Below are 22,845 nucleotides of genomic sequence, written 5' to 3' on the forward strand. Positions count from 1 at the left end.
TTTTTCTGGCACCTGGCAGTAGGCATGTGAGGGCCAGCCCTGAGAGGGCTTTTTATTTTTATTTTCTTAAATTGCTCTGCAGCCAGTGCATGAGGGCCAGCTCTGAAGGGGCTTTTTTTTTTTATTTGTTGTCAGCAGGCGCCGGCGTGTGGGGAGAGAGAGGCTGCAATAGTGGCTCTTCCCCCTGCCTGTGATTCAGCAATAGCACCCTGCTTCCCTGGCAGTCCAATCTTCCTCCATAGGCATTCCCTGCTGCAGATTTCCTCCCTCCTGTCCCCTCACTCCACCTCCCCACAGCCAACAGCAGTTCTTGCTCTGGGCCTGTTCTTCATTCCCCACGCACCAGCTCTCAGCCCCCTTGCACACCTGTGAACACACATCCCAATCCGGGGCACGTAGGGCTGCAGTATGGACCGTCTTGTGTAGTTTTCACTCTGTCCTGTCTGCCACAGATCAGCCACTTTTTCTTCCAACAGCCTCAGATGCTTCCCTTCTGTCCCAATCTGTTTCCCCATCAGAGAGGGGGTTTCCCCCTCTCTGAATCTCTCTTCTTCTTCAGCTTCCCCACCCCGGGGTGCAGGTCCCACCCTGCTTCCTCTTCTCCTCCTTCTCCCTTCTTTTTTTCCATCCTACCCAGTTATGCAGGGATCTTTATAGTCCTTTCTGGTGTCCAGGGTCTTCTGCTAGTTTTCAACCGGTGTTCTGTGAGAATTGTTGCATCTATTGATGTATTCCTGATGCATCCATGGAGAGAGATGAACTCCATGTCCACCTACTCCTCCGCCATCTTGAATCCACCCAGCTCTCTTATTTTATATATGACTAACCTAAAGCACAGCAGTGTGAATTTCTTATGTCCCACTGAGTTAGTGCAGAATCCAGGTTTCAGACTCTAAGCATTTTTTAAAACCGTGGGTTCAAGTGTCATTACCAAGAGTATAGACTGGAGCCAGACTCCTGGGGTTAGCATGCCAACTCTGTCATTTGCAAGCTGTGTGTCCATGAGCAACTTAATTAAGCTCTTTGTGCCTGAGGTTCCTCATCTGTAAAATGAGTAATAATATTACCTACCTCATAAAGTTGTCATGAGGATTAACTAAGTTAATATACATAAAGCACTTAGACCAGTATCTAGCAAGCAGTGTTAGCTGTTGTTGTTGTTGTTGTTACTATAAGGCATCCTGAGTAGAGTTATATATGTGGCCTGATTTATACATTGTGTTACTTCATACTTTCATTTTGAAATATAGGGAAATAGCCATTGTGCTAATAATACAGTTTTTATATTTTATAGGAATTACAGTACATATTGATATTAGTGAAGGATATGGCCTGATTTCTCTGTGACTACCATATAGAATACTGAAAAGCTGCACTGAGAAGTGGATATCTGGTGGTTGGCTAAGTTCTTCTGTGACTCACTCCCACAAAGCAGCCATTCAGCAGATGTGCTTCAAATTTGTATTATAGCAAAATTACACATTACTATGTTAGGTCTTGGGTGACTTACAAATAGTTAAATCCTCAAATACTAAAATGCTAATACAAAATATGTTCTGAGGATGTTAAATGGGAAAGTAGGTTCCCTTATCTAATTAACTCTGCATTAAAAAAAAATAGAAAGAAAACAGGTTGTTTATTTCAGGTTCCTCAGAGAATTTAATATGTTATGTTATCCTATCTTATGATTTTCTTAAAGGGCAATAAAATTTGTAGCAAACTTATTTGGTCCTGAGGCTGGTTGTTTTAGCATATGGTGATCTACTGGAGTTTGTAGAATAATAATCAACTGCCTTAGAATTGTTTTAATATGCCTTATTTATGAGTGAGATCTTCCTTTATTGGGGCAGAGGGTGTTCAGTTGAGGAAGGCATAAAATTCACAACTGATACCTTTCTTACTTATTGCAGACTTTATGATGCTATATCCATTTTAACGTTGCAGTTATAGAATATATTGCTGATGCTGAAGTTTGGACATAGAATATACTTTTGACTACTACAATTTGTATACCTGTCTCACAGCCCTGAGCTTTTTTTTATCATGCAAGGTTTATCATTCTCAGGAATGACTGATAGTTTTGTTGGTAATGAGAAGGAAAACTGAGGATTACATTTTTGGTGTCCTAGTTGCAGGGTTGTGTTCTTTCTAATCTCAGCCCATTATACCACTTCCTCCTTAGAGCCTACCCTGATCTTTCCACACAGACTTAGCTGCCCAATTCATCTTATTCATATAGGGTACCTTAGAACATTTTTGCTTCTTTTTATTATAGTGTCTTGTTTTCATGTCTACCAGTTCACTGGACCATAGACTTCTTGAAGGTGGGTCTGAGCTTTTAACTTGAATTGCTTTTGGTGCCAAGTAAGTCCCAAATAAAAATTTTGTTGAAGGAAGGAGAAAAGAATTCATGAGACGGACTGAATTAAAGGAGACAAAAAAGAAAAAAAATTCCTTTGTTAAAGTTTTTGGACATGTAAAAGGCTAAATTCTTGTGCCTTAATTGACATATGAGTACCATTACACACACTAGAAATATATTTGCATCTATCCATTGTCAATGAAATACCAGATTTTTTAACAGATAGAATAACAAGGTTTGTCTTTAAAATTACCTGCATGATAAATGTACTGCAAAAATATGGGTTTCATATTTTTCTAAATTATACAAGCTAAAAAAGTGGATTCACAAAATACAGTTTTGTCAACATATAGTTTTTGTATAGGCATGCTTTTAGAATAATACTTCCTCAAACAACCTGACCTCTTGCCAGTTTGACTTTATTCATTTTAGGATTGTTACTACCATAATTGTTTGATAGAACCACACCTATTTAGTTATCTGTATTATTTGATTAAATATCATCTTTGTTCATATGTATAGCTTTAAAGTGAGAAAAATGTTTTCATTGGAAAATAGTGATGACTTTGTGCTTATAAAGGTTGAGACTTAGTCCAGCCCCCACCCCCCTTCTCCAGGCTGAATAGCCAACTATGTGGGAACCCAGCCCCATCCACCATTGGGCCAGCACCAGCCCTGACTGTGCACCAGCTGCCCCAGTACCCAACCCTGCCCAACAGCAGGCCAGCACCAGCCCCAGGCCCCCTGAGCCCCACAGCCAGCCATACCAGGACGTGGTTTGGCCAACCAGCAGTCTGGTACCAACCACAAGACTTCCTCAGCCCTACTACCAGCTGTGTTAGGACCTCACCCTGCCCACCATTGGGTGGGCAGCATCTGCAAGAGGCAAGGCCAGGCAGTCAACCAGGCTCAGGGTCAGCTCCACCTACCAGTGCATCCACAGTATTCAGCCCCACCACTACAGAAGGGCCCACACAGGCCACATGGGGGGAACCTCTAGAACATATAGGTCTGATGGCCAGAGGGTGAGTATGTGACGGGGTCCCATAGGACATCTCCTACAAAAGGCTACTTCTCCAATATTGGGAAATGTAACAGACTTATCTAATACATAGAAGTAAAAACAGAGAATTAGGCAAAATGAAGTGACAAAGGAAAATGTTCCAAATGAAGGAACAAGATAAAACCCCAGAAGAAGAACTAAGCAAAGTGGAGCTAAGCAATCTTACCTGATAAAGAGTTCAGGATAATGATTTTAAAGATGCTCAACAAACTCAGGAGAAGAATGGATGAACACAGTGAGAAGTTCCAAAGTTAACAAAGAGTTAGAAAATGTAAAGAAAAACCAGAGCTGAAGAATACAATAACTTAAATAAAAAATACACTAGAGGGAATCAAGAGTAGATTAGATGATACAGAGGAACAGATCAGTGAACTGGAAAACAGAGTAGTGGAAGAATTAACAAAGAAACTGAGGATAGTTTAAGAGACCTTTTGGACAACATCAAGCATATTAACATTCAAATTGTAGGAGAAGAGTGAGAGAAGGGGGAAGAGAACTTATTTGAATAAGTAATATCTGAAAACTTACCTAACCTGGGAAAGGAAGCAGACATTCAGGTCCAGGAAGCACAGAGTCCCAAACAGTATGAACCCAGAGAGGACTACAACAAGACACACTGTAATTAAAATGGCAAAAGTTAGACATAAAGAGAGACTCCTAAAAGCAGCAAGGGAAAAGCAACTATTTACATACAAGGAAACTCCCATAAGGCTACCAGCTGACTTTTCAGCAGAAACTTGGCATACCAGAAGGGTGTAGCATGATATATTTAAAGGGATGAAAGGAAAAAAACTACAGTCAAGAATAATCTACCTGGCAAGGCTGTCATTCAGATTTGGAAGAGCAATAAAAGTTTTATAGATAAGCAAAAGCTAAAAGAGATAAGCACCACTAACCTGGCTTTACAAGAAAGTTTAAAGGGATTTTTATTAATGAAAAGAGCACACTAGAAATATGACAATTATGAAAGGAAAAAAATCTTGTTGGTAAAGGCAAATATGCAGTAATGGTAGTATATCAACTATTTATAAGGCTAGTAGGAAGGTTAAAAGACAAAAGTAGTAAAACCATCGATATCCACAGTAAGTATTTAAGGGGTACATAAAACTAAAAGATGTGAAATATTATGTCGTAACATTGAACGTTGTGAGAGGAATAAAAATTCAGGATGGTTAGAATGAGTCTGAACTTAAGAGATCATCAACTTAAAATAATCATGTATATATATAGGTTGTAATATATAACCCTCATGGTAGCCACAAACCAAATATCTATCTTAAATAGACACATAAAAAGAAGGACTCCGAACATAATACTAAAAATAGTCATCAAATTACAAGGGAAAAGAGCAAAAGAAGGAGAAAAAAAGCAAGAACTACAAAAATAACCCCAAACAGTTAACAAAATGGCAATAAGTATATACTTATCAATAATTACTTTAAATGTAAATGGACTGAATACTCCAATCAAAAGACATAGAGTGGCTGAATGTATAAAAACAAAACAAAAAACAAGACCCATATATATGCCACGCACAGGATACTTCAGATGTGAAGACACACACTGAAAATGAGGGACTGATCAAAGGTATTTCATGCAAATGGAAATGAAAAGAAAGCTGGGGTAGCAATACTCATACCAGACTAAAGAAACTTTAAAACAAAGACTGACAAAAGACAAAAAGGATGTTACATAATGACAAAGGGATCAGTCCAACAAGAACATATCACAATTATAAATATGTATGTAGCTAACATAGGAGCATCTGAATAGATAAAGCAAATATTAACAAAATGAAGGGAGAAATTGACAGTAACACAATAATTGTAAGGGACTTTAACACCCCCACTTACATCAATGGACAGGGCATCCAGACAAAGTTAATAAAGAAGCACTGCCCTTAAACAACACATTAGACAGGATGGGATAAATTTGTATGTATAAAACGTTTGACCCCAAAGCAGTAGAATACACATTCTTTTCAGTGCACGTGGAACATTTTCCAGGATATATCACGTTAGGCCACAAAACAAGTCTCAGTAAATTTAAGAATCATGTCAAGCATTTTTTCCAACCAATGATATGAGACTACAAATCAACTACAAGAAAAAAAAAAAACTTCAAAAAATACAAACGTAGATTCGATCCCTGGTCTGGGAGCTAAGATCCCGCCTGCCATGTGGTGCAGCCAAAAAACAACAACAACAACAGCAACAAAAAAGAAACGTGGAGGCAGAACAGTATGCTACTATATAACCAGTGGGTCACTGAAGAAATCAAAGAGGAAATTTTAAAATGCCTTGAGAAAAATAAAAATGCCTTGAGACAAATTAAAATGGAAACAAAACAATCCAAAATCTATGGGACACAGCAAAAGCAGTTCTAAGAGGGAAGTTTATAATGATACAAGCCTACCTCAGGAAACAAGAAAAAATCAACAATAAACAACCTAACCTTACATCTAAAGGAACTAGAAAAAGAACAATAAGCAAAGCCCAAAGTTAGTAGAAGGAAAGAAATCCTAAAGCTCAGAACAGAAATAAGTGAATAAAGAGTAAATAATAGAAAAGGTCAAGGAAACTAAGAGCTGGTTCTTTGAAAAGATAAACAAAATTGATAAACCTTTAGCCAGACTCATCAAGGCAAAAAGGAGATTGCCCAAGTAAAAAAAGTCAGAAATGAAAAAGTTACAACTGACACCACAGAAATATAATGGATCATAAGAGATTACTACGAACAATGATACACCAATAAAATGGGCAATCTAGAAGAACTGGTTAAATTCCTAGAAATGTCTAATCTTCCAAGACTCAATCAGGAGGAATAAAAATTTGAACAGACCAACTACCAGCAATGAAATTGAATCAGTAATCAGAAAATGCCTAACAAATAAAAGTCCAGGGCCAGTTGACTTCACAAATGCATACTGCCAAACATTTAAAGAAGATTTAACATCTATCCTTCTCAAACTATTCCACAAAACTGTGAAGGAAGGAAAACTTTTGAACTCATTTTGTGAAGCCAGCATTACTCCGATACCAAAACTAGTGAGATACCACACACACAAAAATTACAGGTCGATATCACTGATGAACGTAGATGCAAAACTCAACAAAATACTAGCAAACTGAATTCAACAATACAGTAAAAGGGTCATACAACATGATCAAGTGGGATTTATCCCAGGGATGCAAGGATGGTTTAATATCTGCAAATCAAGTAATGTGGTACACCACATTAACAAATTGAACAATAAAAATTATATAATCGTCTCATAGGTGCAGAAAAGCTTTTGACAAAATTCAACATCTATTTTAAAAACTCAACAAAGTGGTTGTAGAGAGAACATAACATAATAAAGGCTATATGTGACAAGCCCACAGCTAACATCATACTCAACAGTGAAAAGCTGAAAACGTTTCCTTTAAAGTCAGGAGCAAGACAAGGATGCCCACTCTTGCCACTTATATTCAACATAGTATTGCAAGTCCTAGCCACAGCAGTCAGACAAGAAAAGGAAGTTAAAGAATTCACATTAGAAAGGAAGAAGTAAAACCATCACTGCAGATGACATGACACCATGTATAGAAAATTCTAAAGATGCGACCAAAAAACTGTTAGAACTAGTAAATTAACTCAGTAAAGGTGCAAGTACAAAATTAATGTACAGAAATTTGTTGTGCTTCTATACACCAACAACCAACTATCAGAAAGAGAAGTTAATAATTTATTGACCAGACAAGTATTAATACGTCTTTTGCTACCCAAATGTTATTGACTGGAGACATATCGATACGTTTTCAGAGAGTGATACAATTAACATCACCATGTGAAGTTGTTAACACTTAAAATTGATCAAGTTTTCATTATACAACTTATGATTATCCTTATCATTATCATTCACATTTTGCTCTGTTAGGTTTTTGTTCCAGTCTTGTATATTATAAACACAAGCTAATTACTGTAAAATTTTCAAAAATGGCACATCACGAAATTGAGTGAAGAAGAATTTTTTGGTGAATTTTGTGCAGATACTTTCTCTGATTGTCCAAGTGACATATATACTAGTGTCTCAGAAGATGATAGTTCTTCAGAATATAGTTCTGATTGAGATGATGTGAATATTAGACCAACAAAAAGACAAAAAACCTTAGTGATTGACTCTGATGCAGAAAGTGAAAATGAAATGGTGCTAGAGAATGCTCCTTTGATTCTACAGAAGAGTGGATTGAAGACAACGTTTCACAGAAATTGGAAGACTTCACAGGTATGTCAGGTGTAACTGTTGAATATAATAATCCTCCAAGTGTTAGTGAAATAACAATTTTTGGTAACGACTTTTTCGAGTTGGTCGCTTCTCAAACAAACTTGCATCACTAACAGAATGAAAAATCATATAAAAAGTATAAGACTTTAAAATGGACTGATGTAACCCATAGTGACATGAAGAAGTTTCTTGGATTAATAATTTTGATGGGACAAATAAAGTCACACTGGAAAGAATATTGGTCGACTGATCCCTTACTTGAAACACCTGTCTTTCCAAAGATTATGATGAGGCAAGGTTTGAACAAATAATGACATTTCTTCACTTTAACGATAGCTCAGAAACTCCACTCCTGCAGACAGAATTTCAAAAATTAAACCTCTTTTGGATTATCTTCTACCAAAATTTCAATCGACCTAAATACCCAGAGAAGAGCTATCACTTGAGGAGGCAATGATAAAGTGGACAGCACGACTCAGATTCAAAACCTATAATCCTGGAAAACTTACAAAGTATGGAATTTTGGTCAGGATGGTTAACAAAAGTGAAACTGGATATATATGCAACCTTGAGATTCACATGGGTGAAGGAAAGAAACTGCAAGAAACAATATTATCAGTCGTACAACCTTATCTTGGTTCATGGCACCATATTTACCAAGACAATTATTACAACAGTGTGTCCACATCTGAAATATTGTTGAAAAATAAAGCCAGAGTTTATGGTACTGTAAGAGAGAATCATGGTCTACCAAACCAATTAAAGGAGAAATCTAAAAATCTGCAGAGGGGAGGAATGACATTCTTATGGAAGGGAGAAGTGATTCTTATATGGAAAGACAAGAGGTCTAGTCCACATGGTGACCACTATTCATGATGCCTCCATAGCATCTACAGGAAAGGAAGACAGGAGGGAGGACTGGCCATCAGATAACTAAGCCCACTTGTATATTAGAGTATAATAAATATATGAAAGGAGTTGATCAATCTGATCAATATCTTGCAAACTTTAGTATCCTCTGGAAAACACAAAAATGGTATAGGAATGCGGGTTTCTATCTGAGTAATTGCAGTTTATTTAATGCATTTAAAATTTATTATAGCCTTAATGCACAGAATAAAATGACTTACAATTTTTGTTAGCAGTAGCTAGAGAATAGGTAACTGACCATTCTGGTGAATGTAGTGGTGGTCCCGCACCTGGTCCTTCTTGTGGCATTTCTAAAAGAGCCCCCTGCAAAGATCCACCTTGTCAACTATCAGGTAAAATAAAAGAACATATTCTAGAGGAAATAATACCCACAGGACTAAAAAAATGCTGCCAGAAGGTGTAGAGTCTGCTCTTCCAGGGGAAAGCACAGTGAAACATAGTATATTTGTAATAGATATTCTGTTCCCCTGCACAGAGGTGCCTGCTATACTGCCTGTCACACTCTATATTAGAATGCTGTAGTAAGACATGTTAAAAGTATCAAATAAATGCATTAAGTGCAAAAAAGTTGTTGATATTTACTCAAATGCAGTGTTTCAGTATTCACTTATATAACAAATTCCAGCCACAGGCATTAGTTTCTACAGAAATCCCCTGGTCGGTAATGTGTTAAGAAAACAATCCCATGTGTATTTGCATCAAAAAGTTTGAAATGCCTAGGAATAAAGACCTGTACTTGGAAAATTACAAGGCATTGATGAAAGAAATTGAAGATGACACAAACAAATGGAAAGATATATCATGCTCATGGATTGGAAGAATTAATATTGTTAAAACGACTGTACTCCCCAAAGCAGTTCAGATTCAGTGTATTCCCTTTCAAAATATCAATGGCCTTTTTTTTTTAACAAAAATGGAGCAAATAATTCTAAAGTTTGTATGGAAACAAAAAAGACCCCAAATAGCCAAATCAATCTTGAGAATGAAGAACAAAGCTGGAGGTGTATCACATGCCCTGATTGGAAACTATACTTCAAAGCTACAGTCATTGAAACAGTATGGTACTGGCACAAAACAAGACATATAGGTCAATGGAACAGAATAAAGGAGCCTGGAAATGAACCCACACTTATATGGTCAATTAATCTATGGCAAAGGATGCAAGAATATACAATGGAGGAAAAAAAATACCTCTTCAATAAATGGTTTTGGCAAAACTGAACTGCTACATGCAGAAGACTCAAACTGGACTACTTTCTCATAACATATAGGAAAATAAACTCAAAATGGATTAAAGACATAAATATAAGACCTGAAACTGTAAAACTAGAAGAAAACATAGGCATTATGCTCTTTGACATTGGTCTTAGCAATTTTTTTCAGACCAGTCTTCCCAGACAAGGGAAGCAAAAGCAGAAATCAACAAATGGGACTGCATCAAACTAGCTTTTGCAGAGCAAAGGAAACCCTCAACAAAACACATAGCTAGCCTACTAAATGGGAGAATGTATTTGCAAACATTATATCCAAAACATACAAAGAATTCATACAACTCAATGTCAAAAAAAAACCTGATTAAAAAATGAGCAGAGGAACTGAATAGACATGTTTCCAAGGAAGACATCAAGTGGTCAACAGACACATGAAAGATGCTGAACATCACTAATTATCAGGAAATTGGAAATCAAAATCGCAATGAGATATCACCTTACACCTGTCAGAATGACTGTTATCAAAGACAGTAATTAAGTGTTGCCAAGAATATGGAGAAAAGTGTACCTTCATCCACTGTTGTTGGGAATGTAAATTGGTATAGCTACTATGGAAAAAAATATGGAGGCTCCTCAAAAATTTAAAAACAGAACTATCATACAATCCAGCAATTCCACTTTTGGGTATTTTTCTGAAGAATAAAAAACACTAATTCGAAAAGATATATGCACTCGTATGTTCACTGCAGCATTATTTACAGTAGCCAAGATATGGTAGGGTCCTAAGTGTCCATCAATAGATGAGTGGATAAAGAAGATGTGATTTATAGAATCAACAGAATATTACTCAGCCATAAAAAAATAAAGTCTTGCCATTTGTGATAACATGGATGGACCCAGTTGGTATTATGCTAAGTGAAATAAGTCAGACAGAGAAAGACAAATACCATATGATTTCACTTATATGTGGAATCTAGAAAACAAAACAAACAATACAAGAGAGAAACAGACTAATAGATACAGAGGAGAAGCTGGTGGTCACCAGAGGAGAGGCGTATGGGGGTTTGGGCAAAATGGGTGAAGTGGATTGGTAGGTACAAACTTCCAGTTACAAAATAAATGAGTGATGCAGATGAAATATACAGCATGGGGAATACAGTCAATAACACTGTAATAACTTTGGTGACAGATGACAACTAGATTTTATCTTGATCGTAATGTGTAGAAGTATCGAATCACTGCATTGTGCACCTGGAACCAGCGTAGTGTTGTAAGTGAATTATACTTCAATTAAAAACATAAAGAACTCATATAAGTCAATTAAAAAGAAAACCAACCTCAGTAAAAACTGGGCAGGGGAGCTGAATAGACATTTTTCCAAAGAAGACATTCATATGGCCAACAGACGTGAAAAGTTACTCAACATCACTAATCCAGCTTTCCCACTTCTGGGTCATCCAAAGAGTATGAAAGCAGTAATTTGAAAAAATATATGTACACCTCTGTTCATCATGGCATTATTCACCATATGCAAGATATGGAAACAGCAGAAGTGTCCATCAGGGGGTGGATGAATGGATAAAGAAGATGTGGTCTGTATGTACAATGTAATACTACTTAGCTATTGAAAGGATGAAATCTTTCCATTTCTGAGAATATGTGTGGACCTTGAGGGTATTATGTTAAGTGAACTATGTCAGATGGAGAAAGACAGATATTGTATAGATCTCATTCCAATGTGGAATATACAACAAACAAACAAAATCCCCCAAATAAATAAACAAACCAAACAAACACGTAGATGTAGAGAACAGATTTGTATTTACCAGGGAGGAAGGAACAGGCGGGATCAACTTTATGGTGAAGGAAGGAAACTAAATTTTTGGTGGTGAGCATGCTGTTAGGGTATACAGAAATAGAAATACAATGTATGCATGAAACGTATTATGTTATAAATCAATGTTACCTCAGTTTTTTACAATTGAGATTTTATTAATCTGTAACATTTTCTAATTTATTATATATATGTCAGATATTATAAAACAATGCTTTATTGCTCTTTTAAAATTAAAAGTCATACCAAGGCTTCTTTATGATTAGATTAATGAAGATACAACTGTTATATGAGTCATGTGTTGTTTCTAGACAGTGCACACACATGAGAATGAATACATTGATATATAAATATAAAATCATGAGTTTATCCTGAAAGTTCTATTTCTAGATACCATTTTGAACATTGAACATCTGCCAGTTTTGATTTCCACAGAGGTCCTCAAACAAATCCCCCTCAGATATTGAGGGACAAGCAGCTGTTGAACAGTATGAGATTGGGAAATCTATGTTTGAAATAGAAGTTGGTCATGATCTATTCTTTTTTTTTTTTTTTTTTTTTTCTTTTGCGGTACGCGGGCCTCTCACTGCTGTGGCCTCTCCCGTTGCGGAGCACAGGCTCCGGACGCACAGGCTCAGCAGCCATGGCTCACGGACCCAGCCACTCCGCGGCATGTGGGATCTTCCCGGACCGGGGCACGAACCTGTGTCCCCTGCATTGGCAGGCGGACTCTCAACCGCTGCGCCACCAGGGAAGCCCCAGAAGAAGGTATTTTTAAGGATCATTATGTTTTGGAAATATTTTCCAGAATAGACACAAAGTGTACAGCGTTTAAGAAGGAAGAAAACTAGTTTTTATTTAGCATCTAACTTCATATGAGGCATATGCCAGGTATTTCATTTATTCTTAGAACAACTCTTAAAGATTAGCATTTTTTTTAGAGCAACTCTATAGATTTTTTTTTTTAAGTAGGGGAGGAAACAGAAAGATTGAATAAATTGCTTTGTATCCCACATTTATTAAATGGTGAGACTGAGATTTGCATCTAGTTCCGTCTCACTAAAAAGTACAGATCAGATGACAGTCTCTCCAACTATTCATAAAATGCCTTCTAATATTTGTTATCATATCTTACATTTTAAAGTAACAACTCTCATGTAAACCTAACTACGTACATGGTCTGGGGTTAATCCTGGAAGGCCTTTGGCCTGGCCTCTACAGGTCCTGATTCTGTATGGCAGTAGTCAGCGCACAGGCATTAGGCCTAAAGTGAGTCTTTCCACCTGATGTATGGTTTTATAGCTATCACCTTTGTGCTGAAGTAGAGATGACAGAAATATCAAATCACATATTTAAAATATGATTTATTAAAAACTAACTTCAGCTCTGCTTCAGAATTTAAGTATGAAAATGTTGTATTAGAGGAAGGACATAAATTAATGAAAGTAAAAATATCCAGGCCTTCATTTATACTTTAAAAATATGTGAGGGTTTGGTTTACAAAAATGAATAATAACATAGTTAGGTTCCCATTGCCACTAATCCTTGTAGTATATCAATTATGGAATTTCAAAGGAATTTTTACTTGCTCAGATGTTAAAATAATTACTTAATACCAAATAAGCATTCCAGGGCTAATGTCTTCATGGGTTGGATTATGTATGGGGAAAATATTTTAAATAGCTGAAAAAGGATCATAAAAAATAGAAGTTTGTGATTTGTTGTCACCTGTCTTCCTATAGTTATCTTAAAATTTTCCTACTTGTTTTGATGTCAGAGAAAAACAACTATTGAAATAATGTTGAAAATACTCTTTGTAACTATTCTACAGCAAAAAAGCATTAATCTCTAGTAATTTATGTGTACTTTTTATAAGTTTCTATTTCCAAAGGATGAACATAGGAGAGAATAAGAGAGAAAATTGTCTATTGATATGCTTCAATTTTTTTCCATGTGAGATATCTCTTGAGTGTTTGCTAAATGAGTTTCTTTTTTAAATCCTGAGTGATCTTTATAGCAAACACAAATTCTAAAATTATAACAGTCTATTTTATTTTTGATGTATCTACTCACCACCAAAAAAACCCAATAAATGTTGGAAACCTTTATTTGAAAGCCAGTTTCGTACATCTTTGGAGTCTTAGCTTCCAGTTGTGGGCTGATGATATTATGCTTGTGAAGCAAGGTTGTCATCTAGTGGTGTTTTCAAGTAGTACATTCTTCAGAATTAGCTCTCTAATACATCTTTCGCATTTTAAAGGAAATGCTTAACAAAAACAAATCTAGGTTTCAAATTTTCAGAATTTAAACACTTTTAAATATTTTACATTATATATGACTTTACAAAGGATTAGCCCTAGAACCTTTTCTGATGTCCATATCTTAATCTTTAATATTGGGCCCCCAGATTTTTGTCTGGCCACTGAAATGTTGAAGTTTGAGTAATACAGATGTTCATCATGATGTATCAAGGCATTTCATAAAGCTTCACATCTCTATTGAAGTTACTTGCTTAGAAAAAAGATCCTTATGTAGTACTAAGCAGATTTTTTTTTTACTTTTTGCATATTTATCCTTTCCATTTTTATGCAGGTTAATTTTTTGAAACATTTGCACATAAAATGTTAAGGTTTTAATGATGATTTCTTTGCTTTTGGTGTTTTTATTTTTGTAATATAAAAATTTGGAAAGTTAGCATAGAAGAAATTAAAATAGATTTTCCCATGTGTAGAAAAAATTTAGTATCATATTACCTAAATGGTGGAAGTAATATACATTTGTGCATGCAAAGAAATCATAAAAACTAAAAACTGAAAAAGAGATGCTTTTTTTTTTTTTTTTTTTTGCGGTACGCGGGCCTCTCACTGCTGTGGCCTCTCGCGTTGCGGAGCACAGGCTCCGGACAGGCAGGCTCAGCGGCCGTGGCTCACGGGCCCAGCCGCTCCGCAGCATGTGGGATCCTCCGGGACCGGGGCACGAACCCGTATCCCCTGCATTGGCAGGCGGACTCTCAACCAGTGCACCACCAGGGAGGCCCTAGATGCATTTTTAAAGATAGTTTATATTTGAATAAAATAAATCTTATATAGAAAATAGTTCACTCACTGATGAAGATGAACACTAATTACTTGTTACTTAGAGGTCCTTTATATAATACATATCTTTATTTGATCCATTCGTATATAAACAGTAGAGAAAATTAAATTTTAAGCTAGTGTTGACTCAGGTCCTTATTGTAATCGTTGGAATAAAGATTGTGGTATTCATTTTGGCATAGTAGGTGGCCACTTAACCTAAAGAAGGTAAGAAAATGGTAGTGATAGAAGTGGTACTTTTTTTTAGGGAAATGCAATAAAAGACCTCTTTTTTCCTTTTTTGCCATTTGGGTCATAGGACTCCCCCTTCTGAATTACTTTTAATAGAATTCTGATCCTCCTGTTTGCTGTGCTTAATAACCATAAATTCATTCAACTTAATGCTGGTGTACCAAGTTATATTCTGGTTGGTGACTCCCCCCCGCGCCCCCTCGCCAATGTATTTATAAATTGTATTGAGTATATTTCTTTAGTCTGTACCAGGTTATTTGAAACAAATTTTGTGCCCCAGTTTTTAAAAAAAATATTTATTTATTTGGCTGCGACAGGTCTTAGCTGCGGCATGTGGGATCTTTGTTGCCGCGTACAGGATCTTTAGTTGCGGCATGTGGGATCTAGTTCCCTGACCAGGGATCAAACCCGGGCCCCCTGCTTTGGGAGCACAGAGTGTTAACCACTGGACCACCAGGGAAGTCCTTGTGCCCAAATTTTTATTAACCTTGTTACCTTAACTAATCTTACTACTCTGTGGTTCATAAATAGGAGTTCATAAGCCATTTTCCTTTATCCTAAAGGAGGGAATTAGCAAGTTATTATTTCAGTGTTTTTGACTGGGTACAGCAAAAAGCCTATAAGAATAATAGCAAAAACCAAAATTTTCAGCAGGCATGTTACAGACCACTTACACTGTGGGGCTGGAAACAGGATATGCAGAGTGAATAGAGAGACCTTTGTTTGGGTAGTTTTTAAAAATTATTTTTTAATGTTCTGGGAATTTGCAGTAGGTTGACAACATTCATATTTGCTAAGATGAAAGATACCTTTTAATATAAGTGATTTTAAAAATTACCTGTCATGTTTTATTCTCTCCTGTCCCTCTATTGGCTTGAGTAATTGGGAGTTAGTTATTATTTTCTTTGTAGCTAAGCAGGGATTCATTTATTAAATTCCCATTTTGGTATTTGGATAACATATGTGGGTTAGTAATCTCAATGTAGCAGCAAATAATCATGTATAGATCAGAGACCCCCAAAACCACATGAGGCCATGTGATGGGTTTTCTTCAGAGACAGTTAAGACCATCCTGTAGCAGTCATTGTCCAGATATGTCCTTTATTTTTTGATTGAGTCCCTATCCATTTGGGAAGAATGTTTTCACTCTTTATTTTCTTATTGGCATTTTAAGGAATTTTCATGTGTCATCAGCCTAATTTGTATGCGTGATAATAGATTCTGTTTTTGATTATCTTAGGAATTCAGGTCTCGGTTCAGACTTGAATGGGCATTCATTGCTTGGACGTGTACAGGTAGCTGGAGGGGAAGAAAACTTTTTAGTTTTTTTTAGTATTTTTTAGTATATAAATGCTTTTTTAGTATTTCTGGCCAATTAGAACATTTTTCCTCCTAAAAAATATATGTAGTCTGGAAATCTAGGTGAGGATGAGTTATCATATGTGCAGTTTGAAGATAATTTAGGCCAAAGTAAATGATTTGATGATAAATCCGGTAAGAACACTGTTTACATGCATAAATATGTTTATTGCTGTCCAGGAGTCATACAAAGTGACCTAAAAGACAGTTCTTTTCCTCTTTTGCTTGAAAAGGATGTCAGCCATGGATATTATATCATTTGACAGACACTTAGGGCACAACCCTAAGTGTCAAAGTGTCAACATGTCAAAGACAAGTTGAAAGTGTATAAGAGCAAACAAACAGATAACTGAAATAAACTAATACGATTAATATGTACAAAGTTTGTGTGCCACATGCAGACTGAAGCCTGTTTTGTTTGGCTTGTACATTGCTTTGCAAAAAACTAAAAGCTAAAAATGAGAAGATCTGACAATGGCTGCTTAACCTATCCTCATACACTGGAGCTGCCGCCTTTAGATGGGCATGTACTCTTCAGTTTGTTGCTGCCCTCCTCATTATGTGTGCATCACAGTCAGTAGTTAAGTTAGACTCATGGATTTTACCTACTTCCAGAGGAATGGATCAAAGGAAAATAGGCACTCTTTTCCCTTGCAGTTAGGAATCCACTTACTGGTAATGGTGATCCACTATCTGGATCTAACAAGTGATATTGAAACAATAGTATTTGTTTTTATCACAGTTTTCTGTCAGTTGAGATTCTTGAACTGTAGTTTGGGAATGTCTGTTTTATATGCCCAAGTAACTTTAGAGCATGAGGTAAAGATGGTTTTAGCAGTGAGACCCTTCTTATTAAATATATATTCATTATTTGTAACAGGAAACCACCTCTCCCCCAAATTGGTGGATAGTAATTAATTTTAAAGCTTTTACTTCTTAAGTAAGAAGAGTTGCTCAGGATTAAAATTAAATGACTCTGAGAAAGTCAGAATTTTAACATTTATTTATGAAAATAAGAAGCACTTTCCAAAATCTTTAAAAAAAAATTTGAGTGTTTATTAAACTGTGATTTAAAATGGAATTATTTGAAGGTAAAATTAAGGAGAAATATTAGTCTATTCTGTGAGTATCATGCAGAAATTTAGCCCTTTAGTGCCTTGCTTGTCAATAAAATGTATTCCGATGTATTTTTAGTTCAGAATAGTAATGAGTGATTATATAATGTTACTGTTCTCAAATCTCCACCAGAGGAGAAAAAAAGTGTGTGCCTTGGGGGCTGTTGTAGTCAACAAGAGCTCTCTGGGGTTTGTTTCTTCTTTAAGGTCCATGCCCTTGGGTTTGCATGCTTAAAGACGGCACATGGGAACTGATTATGACTCACTTCCCTTGAGGTCCGTCGTGCAGATGTGCACAGGGATCAGATCTGACACGCTTGTGCCAACACGCCTGTGTTGTTTTGTTCTTTCAGTTGCTGTGTTCCTGTAGTGCTTCTTGAAGCTGATTTGGACATAATACCTTAGTTTTATCACTTTTTAAATTCATTGATGATATTGGAGTCTTAAATGTTTACAAAAACAAAAAGATTAATTTGTAAATCTCAAGTTACAGTTAATTTAGATTTAGTCCTATGAAAATGGTCCAGTATGGACAGAAGGATCACCAAGATGTTACTAGGGAGACCTGTGAATGGGTCTTCTGTTTCTTGATAATTACAAAGTAAAGCTGTGAGGCTCAAGTCCTTTGATTTTTTTTTTTTTTTTTTAATGTGAAGGGTGAGGAAGGGAGACTTGTAAAACTTGGAAATTGAGACTGAGCCATATTTTATAATTTCTTATATTCAGGAAGGCTTCTCCAGGCATCGTTTGGAAGAAATCACATGATATTTGATTTATACATGGGTGAAGTCAAATTTACACCCCCTTATCTCTTCTGCGTTTAGAATTTTTGTTAGATAGATGTTTCCTTTTTATATTTTGCAGGATAGGTATTTTTATTGTTGTAACAATTTTTGAATCTCTTAATAGTAGTTAATATTAGTTCCCTGATCTTTTACTATGAAACTAGGCCTATTCTTATTTAATATACTTCGGAGACACTGATTGAATTTACCTGGTTGTGCTTTTTTGTCTGTGTTGGTAAAGTGTCTACTTGATTAAGAAATTGATTTGTATAGATGTTGACTTTTGTTTATGAGAAAAAAATCATATTCCTGATAATAGCATTAGTTGTTGATAAATAAAAATTGTGTGTTGTAATGAAAAGACTGCTAAACTGGGAATCAGGAGGCATTTTTGTTTTAACTTTTCATAGCTTAAGTTTGTATTTTGCGGCAAGTTTAGGTTAACATCTTTGGGCGTTCTTTTCTTCATCTGTAAAATTGAAGAGTTAAACTTTGATTATTTTTTAAGATCATTTCCAGTTCATCTGACATCCTATAATCTTTTAATTCTAAAGAGTTGCCTTTCTAGAAAACCAAAGTATTTTATTAGTTATTGCATATTATTTCCCCACTGTAGGAATTTTGAAAGTTGTGTTTTTGTAATTAGTCAGCATTTAATATAGCACCCTTATCCCTCTATGCACTGTTGCTTCCTACAGTAAATAAAATTCGTCTCAACCTATACTGACCTCTCATCTCTTCCCCATTTTCCAGCTGTAACGTTCCAAGTTATTACCTCTAGAATGTGCTTTATACTTTTTTACTTCCATGTTGTTGGTCATACTATTCCCTTTCTGTGCACTCTTTTCCATTCCGCAGCCACTTTGAGCCCCCATAACATTTTGTTTATAGTTATTTTGGCATTGTATGATAGCTATTTACATGTTGTGTTATTCTTTATGTGAGACTGTAAACTCCTTGAAGAAAGATGTTTATTTTTCATCATTTTACTGATCTTATTACTGATTCACATAGTGCTTTTCACATAAAGGGGGAGTTAATTAATATTTGTAGATCTGAATTTGTAAGATGGTTAGTGCAGGATACAGTCAATGGCTGTGAATGGTGAAAAATTATCAGGGTAATAAGGAAATTAACTTAGCCATTCTGAATTAAAGCAGTGTTTTAGCCATGTATGCTGACTGCAAACATTGTATTCCATGGTCACTCATGTACTATTTATTCCTGCCTCCCATCCATTCATTCTTACTGACTCATCTACATAATTAACACTTCTATTTTTCTCTGTAGCCCACTTAACTCCTTGCCTTCATTCATCATTGTAGTTTGGCACTGCCATGGTCTTCAACTTTTAATAGTATCTAATTTTTTTTAACACATTCTTGCTTTGATTTGTATATACTTTCCTTTCTTTTACCTCCTTGATCTTATGCATAGGTTTATCAGCTTTAATTTTCTATTGCTTTTTGTACTCTCCTATTCACATTTCTTTTCACTTGCCCTTTTACTTTTGAGAAATCATTCATTCTATGTTTCTTAAAGGCAAATGCTCTTTGGTTGCTGTCTTCAGGTAAAGTTTACATTGACAAGTGTCTTAGAATCAGCCTAAGGTTGGGGGTTGATGGTGGAATTGCTGGCTATCAGGAAGAGCCGGAGTTAGCTCTGTCAGACTAGCACTCCTGTATCTTTTTTTTTTTTTTCATCTTTATTAGATTATAATTTCTTTCCAATGTTATGTTAGTTTCTCTTGTACAACAAAGTGAGTCAGCTATATGTATGCCTATATCCCCTCCCTCTTGGGCCTCCCTCCCACCCACCCCTCTAGGTCATCACAAAGTACCGAGCTGATCTCCCTGTGCTATACAGCAGCTTCCCGCTAGCTATCTGTTTTACACATGGTAGTGTATATATGTCAGTGTTACTCTCTGAGTTCATCTCACCCTCCCCTTACCCACCTGTGTCCACAAGTCTGTTCTCTAAGACTGTGTCTCTGTTCCTGCCCCACCACTAGGTTCATCAGTACCATTTTTCTAGATTCCATATATATGTGTTAATGTACGGTATTTGCTTTTTTTCTTTCTGACTTCCTTCACTCTGTATGACAGACTCTAGGTCCATCCACATCACTACAGATGACTCAATTTCATTCCTTTTTATGGCTGAGTAATATTCTATTGTATATATATGTACCACATCTTTTTCATCCATTCATCTGTCTATGGACATTTAGGTTGCTTCCATGTTCTGGCTATTGTAAGTAGTGCTGCAAGGAACATTGGGGTACATGTATCTTTTTGAATTATGGTTTTCTCAGGGTATATGCCCAGTAGTGGGATCTTTTTAGTGGGAGAATGTCTGCAGTGGCAGTGCTAGCATCAGACCTTTGGTTAAAGGAGTATCTGATACTGATTACAAAAGATGCTGAATGTTAATGGGCATTTTTACCGATAGAGTTTGGGGGGATGATATATGAATTGTAGAATTTATCAAAGAATTTCAAAATGACTGTATAGGGCATGGGTGAATTGGTAGAGATGATTTTTCCCCCCTTTGGATTCAATAATCTTTTTACTCCTGAATTAATTATTGTCTGCTACAGATGTATGGTTGTTTTGGACTGAATAAAAAAATACAAAGGAGGGCCTCCCTGGTGGCGCAGTGGTTGCGCGTCCGCCTGCCGATGCAGGGGAACCGGGTTCGCGCCCCGGTATGGGAGGATCCCACATGCCGCAGAGCGGCTGGGCCCGTGAGCCATGGCCGCTGAGCCTGCGCGTCCGGAGCCTGTGCTCCGCAACGGGAGAGGCCACAGCAGAGGAAGGCCCGCATACCACAAAAACAAACAAACAAACAAACAAAAAAAAACAAAAAAAAAAAACCAAAGGGCAATAAGGCAATGAGTAAAAAAAACTGAAAAGAGCCAGGAAAAGTAAAAGATGTAAGGTAAAAAGTTGCCTATCTTTGTGCTATTTGGAGTTAATAGTATTTATTGAAAGATTCTTGAGAACATTGTGTTAGAGAAAGGGGACTTGAGAAGATAATGTGAGAAAGTAGCCCAGAAGAAAGTTTGTTGGACTATATTTAAATCTATGTTGTTTTTAGTTCTATTTTTATAGCACATCTCAATCTCTTAAGAGTTTACTGTACTACTAAATATTTAAGTCGGATATTGTATTTGTATAATAATAAAGAGGAGCTCATTCATTCCTTCAGGAAGTATATTGATGGTTAAATAGCTTTTTTTCAGAAAACATATGGATACTTTTATTAACAAAGTATCCCTTTAAAGATACAAAAGAGGAAAAATACTCATTGTCTATCCTGTTCTATCAGGTAGTAAATAAGCAGGGAGTATCCAGGACTCTTTTTGCCTAGTATTTGTAGTGGAGGCATTTTATAGTAGAGAACAAAATTACATGTAGACTTAAAAAATAATTTTGGTTAATTTTGATTTTAGAAAATATTAAGCCATTTATTTTATTTTAACAGGTATCTTTCAGATGAAGGCATTGAAGCGTGCACAAGTTCTCCTGACAAAGTCAATATAAATGACATCATCCTGATTGCTCTCAATGTAGGTTTTATTTATTAACTTATAAACGTTTTAAATCTGGAAGCTATATTTATGAAAAATATCTCATAGAATAAACTGGATTTTATGATGAGAAAAAATCATAAATCATCTTGCATTTTTATTGTCCATTTTAAGTTGCAGGGCTGTTTGTTGAATTTGGTAATCTCATATAAGCCAGTTATTAGAAATACATATTTCTTTAACATCTATTATTCAGAATTCAATGAAAAAGGGGAAAATGCAATTAAAACTTTTTTTTTTCACCCTGTGATCAGTTACAGAATTTCATTACATTTACAGTAGCTATGTAATAGCAGTAAAAACTGATCATATTCATGAAAACAAATTAACGTTTAATTTACGTAGGAACTCTAACTAGGTTATAGCTTCTTGACAGTTCTATTTTTTTCTTTCAAAGTAACTTTTCCTGTTAATAAAAGTAGTATATATGGTACCATATGACTACTTCAGAAAATACAGAAAAGTAAAATAATAAAGCCAAATAATTACCGTTAATGTTTTGGTGTATAGTTCTTTCCATGCTCTTTCCCTCTACCCATTTGTATAGTTGTATCTTTTCTATAATTGGGATTGACTTTTGGATTTTTTTGAAGTTATAAAAATTGTTTGAAGTACAGATATAAGTAAATTAATATTCTTTTTTCAATCGTGCAGTTACCCTGTGGGAGTGTTTTTTGTATTGCCTTTGCAGTCACAGTCTATTAATCAACTTCATATACTATGATACATAATCAGTGAAATTCAGAAGAGAATTACTGCCTGATAATACCATTATGTCACTGCAAAGTAGGTTTAGCATAAAGCAGAAAGGGCGACAACTGATGAGAACATGTGAAGTATACATAAATATATAACTGTGTATAACTTTTCAAATTACTTAAATTTATATTTACATAATTAAACTTGGGTTTAAACATAAAATTTATATTTTGAAACCTGTGATTTTTTTTAGCTGCTTTGAAATTTTATTCAGAAAGACCAACAGGTTTTTTAGAGATTAT

The 22,845-nt window shown here is 35.8% G+C and overlaps 1 protein-coding gene across 3 annotated transcripts in view; it reads left to right on the forward strand.

The window, feature by feature from the left end:
- The window catches only part of TDRD3 (tudor domain containing 3), a 224,255-nt gene that overhangs the window by 68,072 nt on the left and 133,338 nt on the right, over positions 1-22,845 (forward strand). For all 3 annotated transcript variants that reach the window (XM_024125920.2, XM_028497324.2, XM_028497322.2), the window contains one exon: positions 21,739-21,823. In XM_024125920.2, the coding sequence (XP_023981688.1) occupies positions 21,739-21,823 (85 nt within the window). The remainder of the gene's footprint in view (positions 1-21,738; positions 21,824-22,845) is intronic.

Source organism: Physeter macrocephalus, chromosome 13 (genome assembly GCF_002837175.3).
Source record: "Physeter macrocephalus isolate SW-GA chromosome 13, ASM283717v5, whole genome shotgun sequence".
Classification (NCBI taxonomy): Eukaryota; Metazoa; Chordata; class Mammalia; order Artiodactyla; family Physeteridae; genus Physeter; species Physeter macrocephalus.